This window comes from Myxocyprinus asiaticus, chromosome 24 (assembly GCF_019703515.2).
Source record: "Myxocyprinus asiaticus isolate MX2 ecotype Aquarium Trade chromosome 24, UBuf_Myxa_2, whole genome shotgun sequence".
Classification (NCBI taxonomy): domain Eukaryota; kingdom Metazoa; phylum Chordata; class Actinopteri; order Cypriniformes; family Catostomidae; genus Myxocyprinus; species Myxocyprinus asiaticus.
In genome coordinates, this window is record NC_059367.1 from 44,377,390 (window position 1) to 44,391,428 (window position 14,039).

At 40.5% G+C, this 14,039-nt stretch overlaps 1 protein-coding gene across 2 annotated transcripts in view; it reads left to right on the top strand.

Annotated features, from left to right (window-relative positions):
• The window catches only part of magi1a (membrane associated guanylate kinase, WW and PDZ domain containing 1a), a 184,018-nt gene that overhangs the window by 115,278 nt on the left and 54,701 nt on the right, over window positions 1-14,039 (top strand). The window contains exons 4-5 of one of the 2 annotated variants that reach the window (XM_051652787.1): window positions 3,502-3,711; window positions 7,128-7,368. In XM_051652787.1, the coding sequence (XP_051508747.1) occupies window positions 3,502-3,711; window positions 7,128-7,368 (451 nt within the window). The remainder of the gene's footprint in view (window positions 1-3,501; window positions 3,712-7,127; window positions 7,369-14,039) is intronic. The other variant, XM_051652785.1, reaches the window with a different exon arrangement.

Sequence of the window (14,039 nt, forward strand, 5' to 3'; positions counted from 1 at the left end):
AGCTATGGAAGGCGGAGCCATGGGAGGTTCGAGGAGCAGAGCCAGGGAAGGCGGAGCCACGGGAGGCTTGAGGAATGAAGCCGTGGAAGGCTCGAGGGATGAAGTTGTGTAAGGCTCGAAGGGCGGAGCCGTGGAAGGCGGAGCCAGGAGATGCCTGAGGGGCGGAGCCATGGGCGACTCGAGGGGTGGAGCCATGGAATGTGGAGCCATGGGAGGCTCGAGGGGCAGAGCCATGGAAGGCGGAGCCATGGGAAGCTCGAGGGGTGGAGCTGTGGAAGGCGGAGCCATAGGTGGCTCGAGGGGCATAGCCATGGAAGGCAGAGCCATGGGAGGCTTGAGGGGCATAGCCAGGGAAGGCGGAGCCATGGGAGACTCGAGGGGCGGAGCCTCAGAAGGCGGAGCCATGGAAGATTCGACGGACGAAGCCATGGGAGGCTCGAAGGACAAAGCCATGGGAGGCCTGGAGCAAGGAGCCGTGGAAGGCTTGGAGCAAGGAGCCATGGAAGACTTGGAGCAAGGAGCAGTGGAAGGCTTGGAGCAAGGAGCCATGGAAGGCTTGGACGAAGGAGCCATGGAAGGCTTGGACGAAGGAGCCGTTAATGACTGGTAACTGACTTCTGTGGTCGAGAGCACAAGCAGAGACTGGGAAACGACCTCTGTGGTCATGAGCACTGGCAGCGACTGGGGAATGACCCCCGTGGTCGTGAGCACTGGCAGCGACTGGGGAACGACCTCCGTGGTCGTGAGCACTGGCAGCGACTGGGAAGTAGGAGCCCTTCTTCTCCTCCTCCCGTACAGCTGGGAGCGTTGTTATGGGGATGGTCGAGGCTACAGGTATTGGCTCTGGGACGGACGAGGCTACAGGCATTGGCGCTGGCTTATTAACCGTGGCAGGCATGGGCCCTGGCTCGTTAACCGTGGCAGGCATGGGCACTGGCTCGTTAAACGTGGAAGGCATGGGCATTGATAATCCGTGAGGAATGGTCTTCATAGCCAAACGTACCGACATCAGTGGGGGATCATTCACTTTAGAAGATCGAGGTAAGCTCCATGGTCTTCGGAGCAGGCGGTGGTGGTGGCACGGGGTTCCCGCCATAACCCACAGTGTAAGGGGAGAATGCTGGGAGAGGAGTTACCTTGGGGGTGATGGGAGTGACCTCCTCTGTCGCACGTGTCGATAATGGCGAGGGGTAATGGATGGCCAGTGTGGCTCGGACATAATCCACAAAGGAAAGACTCTCCACCTCCGGAAGGGCTGTGTGTTGATGAAAGTTCAGTCCCATTCCGTAAATGGATCTGCGGTAGGAGTCCGATATTGTGGTTGGGGTGACGAGTTGACAGAACTTAGTTGTGTATTCTAGGAGAGGAAGATCTTGTTTAAATAGCTCCATCAACGCACCAGTCAGCTCCATGCTCTTGGTGATTGTGCTCGTTGGTGTTGGTGGAATACCCGCTGAGTCCTTTTTGGTTGGTCTGTTCTTCTGTCACGGTGAAACTCATGGAGGCAGAGGGATGGACTCAATCATGGGGTTTATTGACAGATGGAATGGACAAGAGGAGTAACAAACAGGTGAGGCAATCCAGACACAGGTATGACACAAATAGCAGGTGAGTAAACTCCAAACAGGGAAGTATAACAATATGCAGATGAAGGGAAAACTCACAAAGTCTTTTGGTCTTTACAGGAAACGTAAACGAAACAGGAGAATCCAAACGCTGGGGAACAAGCGGAGGACGAACTAACACTAAACTCTGACAAGGGAACAATAACAGGTAAGTATATAATTACAGGTAAGTCTAGACAAACTAGGGAGTCCGTAGTCTCCAGGGAAACACTGACAATGAGAACAGACAAATGACTGAGTGTGAGAGAGGGGTTTTTGTGCAGTCCTTGACTAATCACTGATAAAGTGCAAGTGCATGTGATCAACTCAGGGGAGAGCGAGTGGAGTGTGGAGTGAAGGAGAGGGAGCAGAGTGTGGCATGAGAGAGGGAGTCCGGTGGATCCGTGACACCTATCATATCACTTCTGAAGACATGGATTTAACCACTGGAGTCATATGGATTACTTTTATGTTTCCTTTATGTGATTTTTTTTGAGCTTCAAAATTTTGGTCACCATTCACTTGCATTGTATGTACTTACAGAGCTGAAATATTCTTCTAAAAATCTTCATTTGTATTCTGTAGAAGAAAAAAAGTCACACATCTGGGGTGGCATGACAGTGAGTAAATGATGAGAGAATTTTCAATTTTGGGTGAACTGTCCCTTTAAACTGTTGCCTGCTCTGAACACAGGCGTTTTTTATTCAAAGGGGTGATTCTCACGAAACCTGAGAAAATGGTCCTGGTCCTATTTAAATCTAAAATCAAAAGAAACAAATTAAAAATGATATTTTGCCTACAGAAAATGAAGCCTATTTTAAGGGCCATTTACATTGTGACTTTTATACATCACTTTTATGACAGTTGCACACATTTTACCCCCTAATTCTTGTTAGCGTAATGCAAAAAAAGATGGTCATTATGATATATATATTTTTTTTAATTGTAAAGTATTTATACATCATAGTTGGTACTGCCTTTCTTTTTTATTGTGCAACAGCATCTACTGTAAAAAAATGCATGTGCTACAGTAATAAGTATCATCATACGTGTTATGGTAATGAGAATTTGGGGACAAAATGTTGTTTGTTGTTTTTCCATATTGTTTTTGTGTTGATTTGGGATTAAATATGACCAGGACATTTTCTTGACATGTTTCGTTAGAATAACCCAAAGGTTTCAATAAAACAGATTCAATGTTGTTATGCTCAGGATAAATTAATATAATCAGTGCAGTTGATACAGACAATGACCTCAGTACACCTCTTAAATTATTTTTTATTTGTTATTATTATTATTATTATTACTAAATGAAAATTCATGTTGATATTTTTTGTAGGAGATAAAATCAAATGGTGGTTTAACCATCCTGAGATCATAATGAGAAAAAAAGCCTTATTATAAGTTCTCAAAAAGAAGCACAAAATTTGGCACAAAATTTTTATTATTTCTTGAAAAATAAGTAGTGAAGCCTTTTTTGTTTTAAAATAATTTTTAAATAGTTTTTAAACATTAGTCTGATAAATCAAAGTCTTGGTGACATAACCAGTTTATAAGTACAACAATAAAAAAGTCTGCTTGTTCTTTGAATCCATATTTCATAGCGTGTATAACTGTTCCAAAGATACATCAAAATAAATTTACATCAAATTTACAAAACAAAATACATCTAATGTCTATAAACACTTTCACACTTCTATACAGTCTTATAGTTTTTTTAACAAACCCAAAAAGAGGGATTGAACCGTTTCAAATGGAATAAATCTCTGCCATTAGTATCAGTGGACTGCCTGTGTGTCTGCATTAGGCCTTTCTTTGTACAAATCTCTCTCTCTCTCTGTGCTCTCTGTCACACTTTCTTTTCAAGCATGTTAATGCCTGGTTCCTGGTTGCCTAGGTAACTATTATGGGACGCCACGGCCGCCCAACGAGTCTCACAGTAGGACAGTGATTCCCCATGATGCGTTGCGACAAAGTTTCACTGGTTCCCAGAATTCCTCGTCCAAGTGCAGCTTGTCCTACAGTCGCATGCACCATGCAGGAGTAGCGCATACACAGCTGCAGGAGGATGCACACACCACCCCAGGCATGAACAACACATTTACAGGTGTGTGTGTGTATGTAAGAGTGTGTGTTAATGGTGATTTTCTTTGTGTGAGTATTTGGCAGCCCCAGCTGGCTCCTAGGAGTATGTGTGTATGTGAATGATCAAATCACGTGCTGAAATCAAGGGCCTCTTTTCTGTTTTTGTGCATGTGTGTGTGTTTGTGTGCGAGGGAGAGAGAAAGCGATCATTATTACTAGATTAAGTTAACCATTAAATGTGTTCCCAATTTTCTGTGAAGTAATATTTGTGCTAACTTTTTTTTTTTTTTTTGCTTTTTTGTATGAATTTCAAAAACTATAGTGCTCTAATTAAACGTGAAGTGTGTAATTTCTGCACCTCTCTTGCGTCACCAAACAAAACGGCAAAAATTCTGTTTTTAAACAGGTTTCCCGAACAATCCTTCCGTCATCCATTGGTAAGCAAAAAAATAGTCCCGTCTCAAACTCACACCATTGGTTGAGCCAATGTTGCGGTGTCTGGCTGGTTAGGATACTCAAACAAACAGAGCAATGTTTTGGTAATGCCACAGAGTTTGCAATTTTGGGGAAAATCAACCTACTTATAGTTTTCTATCCATACTAAGCTGTGAAAGTTTTAAACAATATCTTTGCTTAAAGGGTGTTGTAAGGCATGATGCACAGTCTAATATAGTCACAATATTCATAATATAGCACAGCCTTTATTGTACAAGAGTACTTTAGAGTACTTTATTACATTGTTACTACTAGAGTACTTTTTAGAGTACTTTATTACTTTATATGTATATGCACTGCATAATAAAACATTAAGGACATAAATATTCAAAAAGTTATGAACAAGTGAAAAAATAAACTTATATTTAAGATACATTCTCTTAAAGCAAGTCTAAATATCTTATATGTTGCTTCTCAAGTAAATGTATCTTGTTTTACAGATTCTTAGATCATTTTAAATGGAAAACAAGACAAAAACTCTTGATAACAATAGGATTTTTTGCAGTGAATTTATTACTGAATTAAACTTAATAAAAATCCAAGATTTTTTTCCTTGTAATTCAGTGAATGTCATTTAGATTTATTTTTAAAAGACGATTTTGTCCTCTTTATTGTTAGTAAGCACGTTTAGTACAACATTTTAAGTCGGAGCACAAGCTGAATAATCGGTTAAAGAGTTAATGATTAATCCTTGCAATAATCGCCAGAATAGTCGAATAATCGTTCTAATAATCGTAAGATTAGTTGATTATCAAAATAATCATAAGTTGCAGCCCTGATCATAAACAGCATTTTTAGGTCGCTAATTTTTGTAACGTGTTATTTTTTTATAGCCTATAATTAATTAAAATGTTAAATTGACAGCCCTAATAAAAACACAGGACTTTCATAGACTTACATTAGAAAAGAACTAAAGCTTGTCTGATAATATGGCAGACAGCAACAGTCAAAAGTATGACTGATCAGTAACATATTTAAGGAGGGGCTTAGTGAAGGGTCAGTTTGGATCTAAATGATTTTATCATGTATTACATGTTGAAGGATTTTTATATGCTTGTACTTAAGTATATATGTAGTGTTTTTCAGAGGTATTTGGCTGTATGGTCATTTGTGTGTGTGTTTTTGTGTATGTTTGTGTGTGTGTGTGTGTGTGGGAATAGATCACAGTAGCTGTATTAGCATGCTGCTGGCGTCTCTGCTCACTGAAGCCTGTCTCAATTAGAGTCACAGGCAATGGGCCTGTACCACAAAGAATTGCTTTAAGAGCCAGCCCTGGAAGTGTACATGTATGACAGAGGCTCTGTTCCAAAATTTAGCGATATATAAATATATATAATATATATATTTATTCTATTTACATTATTTAATGTTATTTTATATTATATTATGTCATAATTTCTTCAATTTCAAATGTTATTTTAATGTTCTTTGATTAAACCTAGGAGACATTATTTCTCATGAAACAAAATCTTTGAGAATTCCTTTCATCATTTTATCACTCCACAGAAATAAAGAAAGAGTGTATCTCATCCTCTGTGTCACTGTCATTAACACTGCGTGTATGAACCCATTATGACTAGGGATGTGCACAAGTAGTCGAATACTCGAGTATTCATTCTGCAATAATTATTCGAATAGTAAAAATACTATTCGAATTTCGCAAAGTTTTGCTTTGCCGGCCATATATACAGTGAGATGCATGTTAAATCCTGAACACACAAACTAAAACTGGCAGTTATAACAGAATGCACTGGGTTGATCACATTTGATGAGCAAACCGTTCTGTCAGTGCGTTTAGATGGACACCAAAAAATCGGGTTATTGTGAGAATGTGGCTTACTGCGAGAAAGCTTACTCCTGTATATGTGCAGCTCAAGAGCAGTAGCGGATTTAGGCATGGGCGACATGTGCAGTTGCCCAGAGCGGCATCTTGTGGGGGTCGGCATGAGGCACATGACTTGTCCATTTATGTGCTATGTGAAAAACTTTTATATTTCTATAAATATTTCTACCCCATTACCTCAAAACACGAATGTTTTGAGGCCTTATTTTGTTATTTTACATAGCATAAATGCAGAAGTGATGGATATCTCTGAAAAGTTCAGATTCTAAGATTTCAAATGATACCTCATATGCCTGACTTATGTATACAGAGACTTTAACATTTTAAGGGTAAACTTTTTTCGTGATATAGCGCCCCCCTTTGGGTCCATAGAGTTTAAGGGGTTGAAAAATTGTTCCATCTAATTCAAATTAATTATTTTACCGAATATTTTTTGTGCAATGGATTTTTAAACTTGTTTGATGTGGCTTTAGCTTAGCAATATGCTAACATCAAACATTATTGAAATCAGTTGACATTTTATTCAATACCAAAATGTATTAATAATAAATAGTTCAATTGAATACAAATAGACTTTTACCCAATATTAGTGTGCATTTTTACACTTTTTTTAATAAAGGAGTCATTAGCGTAGCAACATGCTAACATCAAACTGTATTAAAATCTATTTAGGTTTTATTAAATACAAAAATGTATCAATAACAAATGGCTTAATCTAATGAAACTTTGATTGTTTAACCCAATTTCTGGATTTGCTTTGTATGTTTACTCTACATTAGCTTAGCAACATGCTAATGTTAGACTCTACTGAAATCAGTTGTGTGAGTCTCTTGTGTGCTTCTTGTGAGGAGCGCTAGACTATTTGTCTGACACACATAGTTGCTGTCTATGTAGAGCACTTTAAATCAGTCATTTTCTGTATGAGGTCCCATTTCAGGATGTTGCCGTCAGCTGCCTATGCAGACAGTAAGACCACTTTTGGAACAGAGCCAGAGATTATGTGGAATAGTTTGCTGCTTGCAGTTTGTGATTGATTTTTTGCATGAAAACATAATTTTATTTTTTGTCTCTTCCCAACATCCTCCTGTATTTGTACCCAGAGTTTTTAGCACGTAGTCTCTTCCCCTCTCCGCTGTTGTGTACAGGAGACTCGAGCCGTCCGGACGTGCACGGAGTGGTGCGAGAGAATGCCCCCACCTATGTGTTGAACAACATGGCGGCGTCCCCCTCAGCCAACTCCAAACACCTCCCCGCGCTGCCGCCGGACGAGGACCCGCTCGGACCGCTGCCAGTCAACTGGGAGATGGCCTACACTGAGAATGGAGAGATCTACTTCATAGAGTACGAAAAACATTACAACAACTAAAATGTTAAGAAGTCTTCCATACTGACATAACATGGTATATCTAGGTACTAGGGATGTATAGTGCTATATAGTGATATTCAGTATTTTTTAATTATTGTGTCGGACAATTCATTTGTCTGTTTGGCTGATTGCTTTCTCAAGCTGCGAGGGCACCAAAAATTGCCTGCTTGCTTGTGAAGGAGCCGTCCGAGACATGTACATGACCAATCACAGTTCATATTGTTGTTAAGTGCAATCTTGTTACTATAACAGACCGCTGTGCAACAATGTCTCATTTAAACTGTCCTGCGTATCAGAGCCACAACAGACGCGTATGAGCTCATGACGTTTAAAGTGCTCCGTTTCATTCTCTCCTCAACAGTTCCCTGTAACTTTTAACTGTCTTGTCTAATTGACAAAAAAGAAAATATCAGTGAAACTTCTATCATGTACTGTCTACAAATATGCAAATATCTTGTTTAATCAGATGTAATTCCTGAAACTTTTATTCCTGTGGAGCGCTGATATTTCTTCCTCTGAAGCACGTATTGTATCAGTCTGTTTGTGTGACAGTCAGTCTGTGACACTCCAAGAAGGCAATCCAGGTCATGTCTAGAAGGTAACCCCACAGTTACATAAAGTGTGGCGAGAGCCGCATGCAACATTCACACACTGTGTTGATTGTTTATTTGGAGTTCCACAGAAACCCTACCCCTAAACCTGACCTTAGTAACAGCGAATGAGACTCTTGCGAAACGTAGGCTGCCAGGGCCTTCTATACCTTCTAGGCATAGCAGGTGATCTGGTCCATGTAAACTGAAAGCAGCTCACTGGATCCGAACGAGCATGAGAGAGCAAGTTTAAAGTAAAAGCCCATCATGCACTATAAGTAAATGTCATATTCACTGTGCACTGTATGTACAGTTAGTTTGATTCAGTCTTTTGTGGGAAAATGCAATTGCAAATATGCACATGCCACCAGTGGCTGCTGGTCTACTGTGTGCACTATTGTTATATCCCTCTTCCTAATATATTGACAATTTATTTATGTGCAAACAAATTACTAAATTTGGAAGACTAAACAGAAACTAGGAGAAACGGCTATCTACTATTAAAATCACACAAAATCGTATTTTAATATTATTATTTTATAAGTTAATGTTAAGTGAAATTATGAGTAAATATGGTGCTAAATAAATGTTAATTCATATTTTTTAGCAATTTTATATATAAGTTATTTACTGTATTAAACTGTGTGATATATCTGCATTATACTGGCCTGTCGGCCACTAGGGGTGGGAGAATTATTAACAATGCATTCAACAAACAAATATATTTAAAAATAATCAGTTGAAGTATTTAATTTAATATTTATTTGAGTGTTTTGATAGAGAATTGATATGTTTTTCTGTTATTTATTTTCTTGTGTTTTAACCTCCTGAGGTTTACAAGCGTGACTGCTGTGTGCATTTTCTATTTACCTTTTTGAATTTTAACTAGTAGCACCTAATTGTAACGTATGCTGGAACTGCTGACAATGATGATGACGTGAAGATGAAGAACCCAAGTGCAGTTTATTTATAAACGTGAACCAAAAAACCCTAACTAGAAACGTGAAACATAAATCATAAACATGGGCTTGACTATGGCTTGACTATGGCTTGACTATGGCTTGACTATGGCTTGACTATGGCTTGACTATGGCTTGACTATGGCTTGACTATGGCTTGACTATGGCTTGACTATGGCTTGACAAACACATACAATCACATTCAATACTCGACCACTAGACAATGAAAACATGAGGGCTTAAATACAAGACATGGGGGAACATAAACCAATGAACAAACAGAACTCATAACAAGCTAATTAAACAATAAACCAATGAAAACATGACACATGAACATGGAGGGAAAACAGAAATCACATGACTAGGGAAACAGGAACACATGACATGAAACAGGAACTAGAATTTCAAAATAAAAGACATGAATCAACAGAATACACGACACTAATAAACATGGGGAAGATATTTTTATGGTTTTTTTTCTAGAGCAAATAGTTTTCCTAAAACTTAATGTCCACATATGTAGACAGCAGGACTAAGTTGTGAAATTTGAAATAATATCAAGCTATAGAAAGTCAGATATTTTCATCAAATTGTTTGTGTCCAGGAGTGTTGGTTATTCATGTTTTTGAGACGTTACAGACTGATTTTCTGTAAATCTGCTGTAAATCATTTTAATTATCCAATCACTGCCAACTATGTTAAAATAGAATTCTGAATCTATGTACTGATTATCATTGTCACATGTCTGTCAAACATGTTGAGTGATCCAAACATCATCTGCAGCCTGACACTGAACTTTTGGTGTGATCCAGTGGTCTTCACTGGTCTCAGAACAGTTTGAAATGCACCTTAACTCTATATAAAGCCTCTTAAAGCAACATTTTCCAGCTTTTGGATGAACTCATTTATTCTCAGTGTGATAATGCACAGTAAATATAGGAATGCATTTACTAATGTTAATGAATATAGAATGGTATTGCACAGAGATAACAAAATAAAATATAATAAAATGTATATTAAAATGAAGCTAAATGATCCACAGATGTGTCAATGTTGAAACATGTTTTTTCTACTTTTGAGGAAATGCAGTACGAGTGTCAACATATGTGGACATCATGTTTAACAGGGCGCTGACTCGTTAAAAATGAATGGATTTTTAAAAGTGGTATATCAAACAAAACTAGAGACTCTCCTCTTTACAACCAATCAGGTTTCAATGAAAAAACGAAAATATATTTCTTACCAGAGGCACTTTTGTTGACGCTGTGTCTGTAGGAGCACTTCACAGAAATCGACGGTTTGCCCTTTAAATGACAGTCCAGAGACTTCTGAACAATATGCAGTTGGTTTTTATTTATTTAAATCAATGGTTCCCAACCTTTTTTCCTTGAAGCCCCCACCTACTAACATATGAGAATATATATATATATACACTACCAGTCTAAAGTTTTGAAACACTTACTCATTCTTTATTATAATTTTCTTTCACATTTTAGAATAATAGTAAAGTCATTAAAACTATGGAATAACATCAATGGAACTATGGGAATTATGTTGTGATCCAAAATAAATCAAAACTGTGTTATATTTTAGCATCTTCAAAGTAGTAACCCTTTGTCTAGAATTTTCAGACATGTACTCTTGACATTTTCTCAACCAACTTCTTGAGGTATCACCCTGAGATGCTTTTTAAACAGTATTGAAGGAGTTCCCATCTATGTTGGGCACTTATTGGCTGCTTTTTTTTATTATTTGGTCCAAGTCATCAATTTCAAAAAAGTTTTTTTACATTACATTTTAGTTTTATAATGAAATAAATTAATATGGTGGCACAATTATATTTTTGTCTACAAAACTAATTTCAAACATTTAAGCATACGCCTTCAGATCAAAAGATTTTTAAGATCATGAGAAACATTTCAGTCAAGTGTTTCAAAACTTTTGACCGGTAGTGTATATATAAGATATTTTTTCTTAGGCTTAAAGTAAAAAAATGTCATGTGGTGCAACCATCTGGAGACAGTAAACATTTTTTAAAAATTAAAACAAAATCTCATTAAAAGAGATTCCTGAAAAAAAGAATTGTTGCCATAAGTTGTGCTAAATAATCTTTTATTATTATTTCTTTAAAAAAATGCAGTGAAACAGTTTTATTTTAAAATATGATTAATATTTGAATTGTATTAATATTTGGAAATGTATCTACAAAATCAAAGTCATGTGGTGCAACCAACACGTAGGTAAACATTTTGCTGTCATTTGACAAAAAATAATAAAACAGAGAAGATCTCTTTAGACCCACAAGACTGTTTGTGAAGATTTAAAAACAAATAATTATTTTGTCATATCAGTAAAGATCAACATTTTAATAAAAAGGCACATTTTGTTCAGGTAATTTGGTGCAACCACAAAAAATTTATTGATATTCTTGACGCAAACTCATGATATTTAAAATATATATATATATATATTTCATCTTGAAACACCCTATGTTTTTTTTAAAGTAATGATGAAATTGTGTACACTGCCATGTATTCAAGATGCAAGGAATCTATTTTAATACCTTTTACTTGATGGTTGCGCCACATTACATTTTTAAAGTCATTAAATCTTTTTTCCTTTCTCATTTTACAAAATGCTAAAAATGTTTTTCAAAAAATTTGTAAAAACAACATGAACTCAAAGAACTTGACACTGTTGACAGCCCTGTCTACAATAACTCATTCTTTCTGTTTAAAAGTTCAGTAATTTTCAAAATTACAACATCCTGGTTACTTGCGTAACCTCCGTTCCCTGATGGAGGGAACGAGATGTTGTGTCAATGTAGTGACACTAGGGGTCACTCTTGAGAGCCCGAAACACCTCTGGTCTTTGTTAAAAGGCCAATGAAAATTGGCGAGTGGTATTTGCATACCACTTCCCCGGACATACAGGTCTTTTATACCTGTATGTCCGGGAAGTATGCAATCTGCTCATGAGCTGGTATGCAACCACTCATTCAGGTTTTGTGCTGAGGAGCCAAGACAAGGTCCCGGCCATTTCAGCGGGTAGTTCAGCGTTGTGGCAGGAAGGACACAACGTCTCGTTCCCTCCAACAGGGAACAGAGGTTACGCAAGTAACCAGGACGTTCCCTATCTGTCACTCACTTGACATTGTGTCGATGTAGTGACACTAGGGTTCCCTATACGAAACGCCGAAACTGGCTGAACCATGTTACGTGAACTGGCGGTGTGTGACAGGCAGGCCACTGTGTGCCTCGTAGCCAGCGCACCAGGCCGACACGTAACCTCCCCCAACACTGTTATGAGTGTCGAACGGCCCTTTGGGTACAAGTCGACTGCCCAAAAGATAGAGACAGGCTAGCCCAGTCGTGGCCTCTTATCCTCTTTCCCCCCCCCCCCAAAAAAAAGGAATTAACCGACTGGGGCCACCAGGTCAACGTCGGGGGTGGAAGACACTGCGGAGACCACATCCCGCCCGGGGTGGGGGGGGGGGTATTTTGAGTGGAAATACATCACATGATCTTGACGAACTTTGTCAGAAGTATGTCATGTGGAGAAGTCCCATGGTAGGTCCTACCCTATGGGGGAGGAGTTTCTACAAACAGGGTGACTGGGGCAGAGGGGCCTCTCCCCAAGGAAGACGCAGTTTACCAACAGGGAAACAAATTAGCGGAAGATATACGTCGCATGGGGTTACCTATGGGGAACCACCACAGGCGGAGCACCTACCCCAGTACAGGGCTTAGTTAGCACATGTACTGAGCTGGCAGCGAATTTCTCTGCAAACTCGTCTACCACAGGGCTCGGAGGAAATCATCCAGGGAACACAGTTTGTGAACACTACTGGGAGTCAACAGTGCACGTCTTCAGCTCAGGGGAGGTGAAAGGTGCTATGCGCAAGCGATACACCCGGCCAGCTGTCCCGGACTTACCTGCTTGTGCCTGCCACTACCCGGGACGAAACCGGTTCCGCCCGGAGATTGTAGAACCTCGCAAAGGTGTTGGGTGTTGCCCAGCCCGCTGCTCTGCAAATGTCTGTTAGAGAGGTGCCACTGGTCAAGGCCCAGGAGGCTGCCACACCCCTGGTAGAATGGGCTCGTAGCCCTGCCGGGGGCAGCACGTCCTGGGCGTGATATGCCATTGTTATGGTGTCAATGAGCCAGTGGGCGATCCTCTGCTTGGAGACAGCGCTTCCTTTCCGCTGTCCAACAATGCAGACAAAGAACTGCTCAGAGACTCTAAAGCTCTGCGTGCAATCCAAATAGATGTGTAAATTGCGCACTGGACACAGCAACGTCAGGGCTGGGCCTGCCTCCTCCTGGGGCTTGCAGGTTCACCACCTGGTCCCTAAAAGGGGTCGTGGGAACCTTGGGCACATAGCCCGGTCGAGGTCTCAGGATCACGTGAGAGTAGCCCGGACCGAACTCCAGGCACGTTTCGCTGACAGAGAATGCTTGCAGGTCTCCTACCCTCTTGATGGAGTGAGCGCAGTCAGGAGGGCAGTTTTCAAAGAGAGTGCCTTAAGCTCAGCTGACTGCATGGGCTCAAAGGGGGCTCTCCGTAGACCCTGAAGAACTACAGAGAGGTCCCATGAGGGAACGAGGTGCGGTCTGAAGGGATTCAACCTCCTGGTGCCTCTCAGGAACCTGATGATCAGGTCGTGCTTCCCTAAGGACTTACCGTCCACTGTGGCGTGGTGTGCCGCTATAGTGGCTACATACACCTTCAAGGTGGAGGGGGACAGCCGCCCTTCCAACCTCTTCTGCAGGAAGGAAAGCACCGATCCGACTGTGCATCTCTGGGGGTCTTCGCGTCGGGAAGAACACCACTTAGCGAACAGATGCCACTTAAAGGCATACAGGTGCCTCGTAGAGGGGGCCCTAGCCTGAGTGATTGTGTCTACCACCGCGGGTGGTAGGCCGCTTAAGTCTTCAATGTCCCGTCCAGGGGCCAGACATGGAGATTCCAGAGGTCTGGTCGCGAGTGCCAGATGGTGCCCCGTCCCTGAGAAAGAATGTCCTTCCTCAGGGGAATTTGCTGGGGGGGGGGGGGCTGTCGCGAGGAGCGTGAGGTCCAAGAACCATGTCTGGGTGG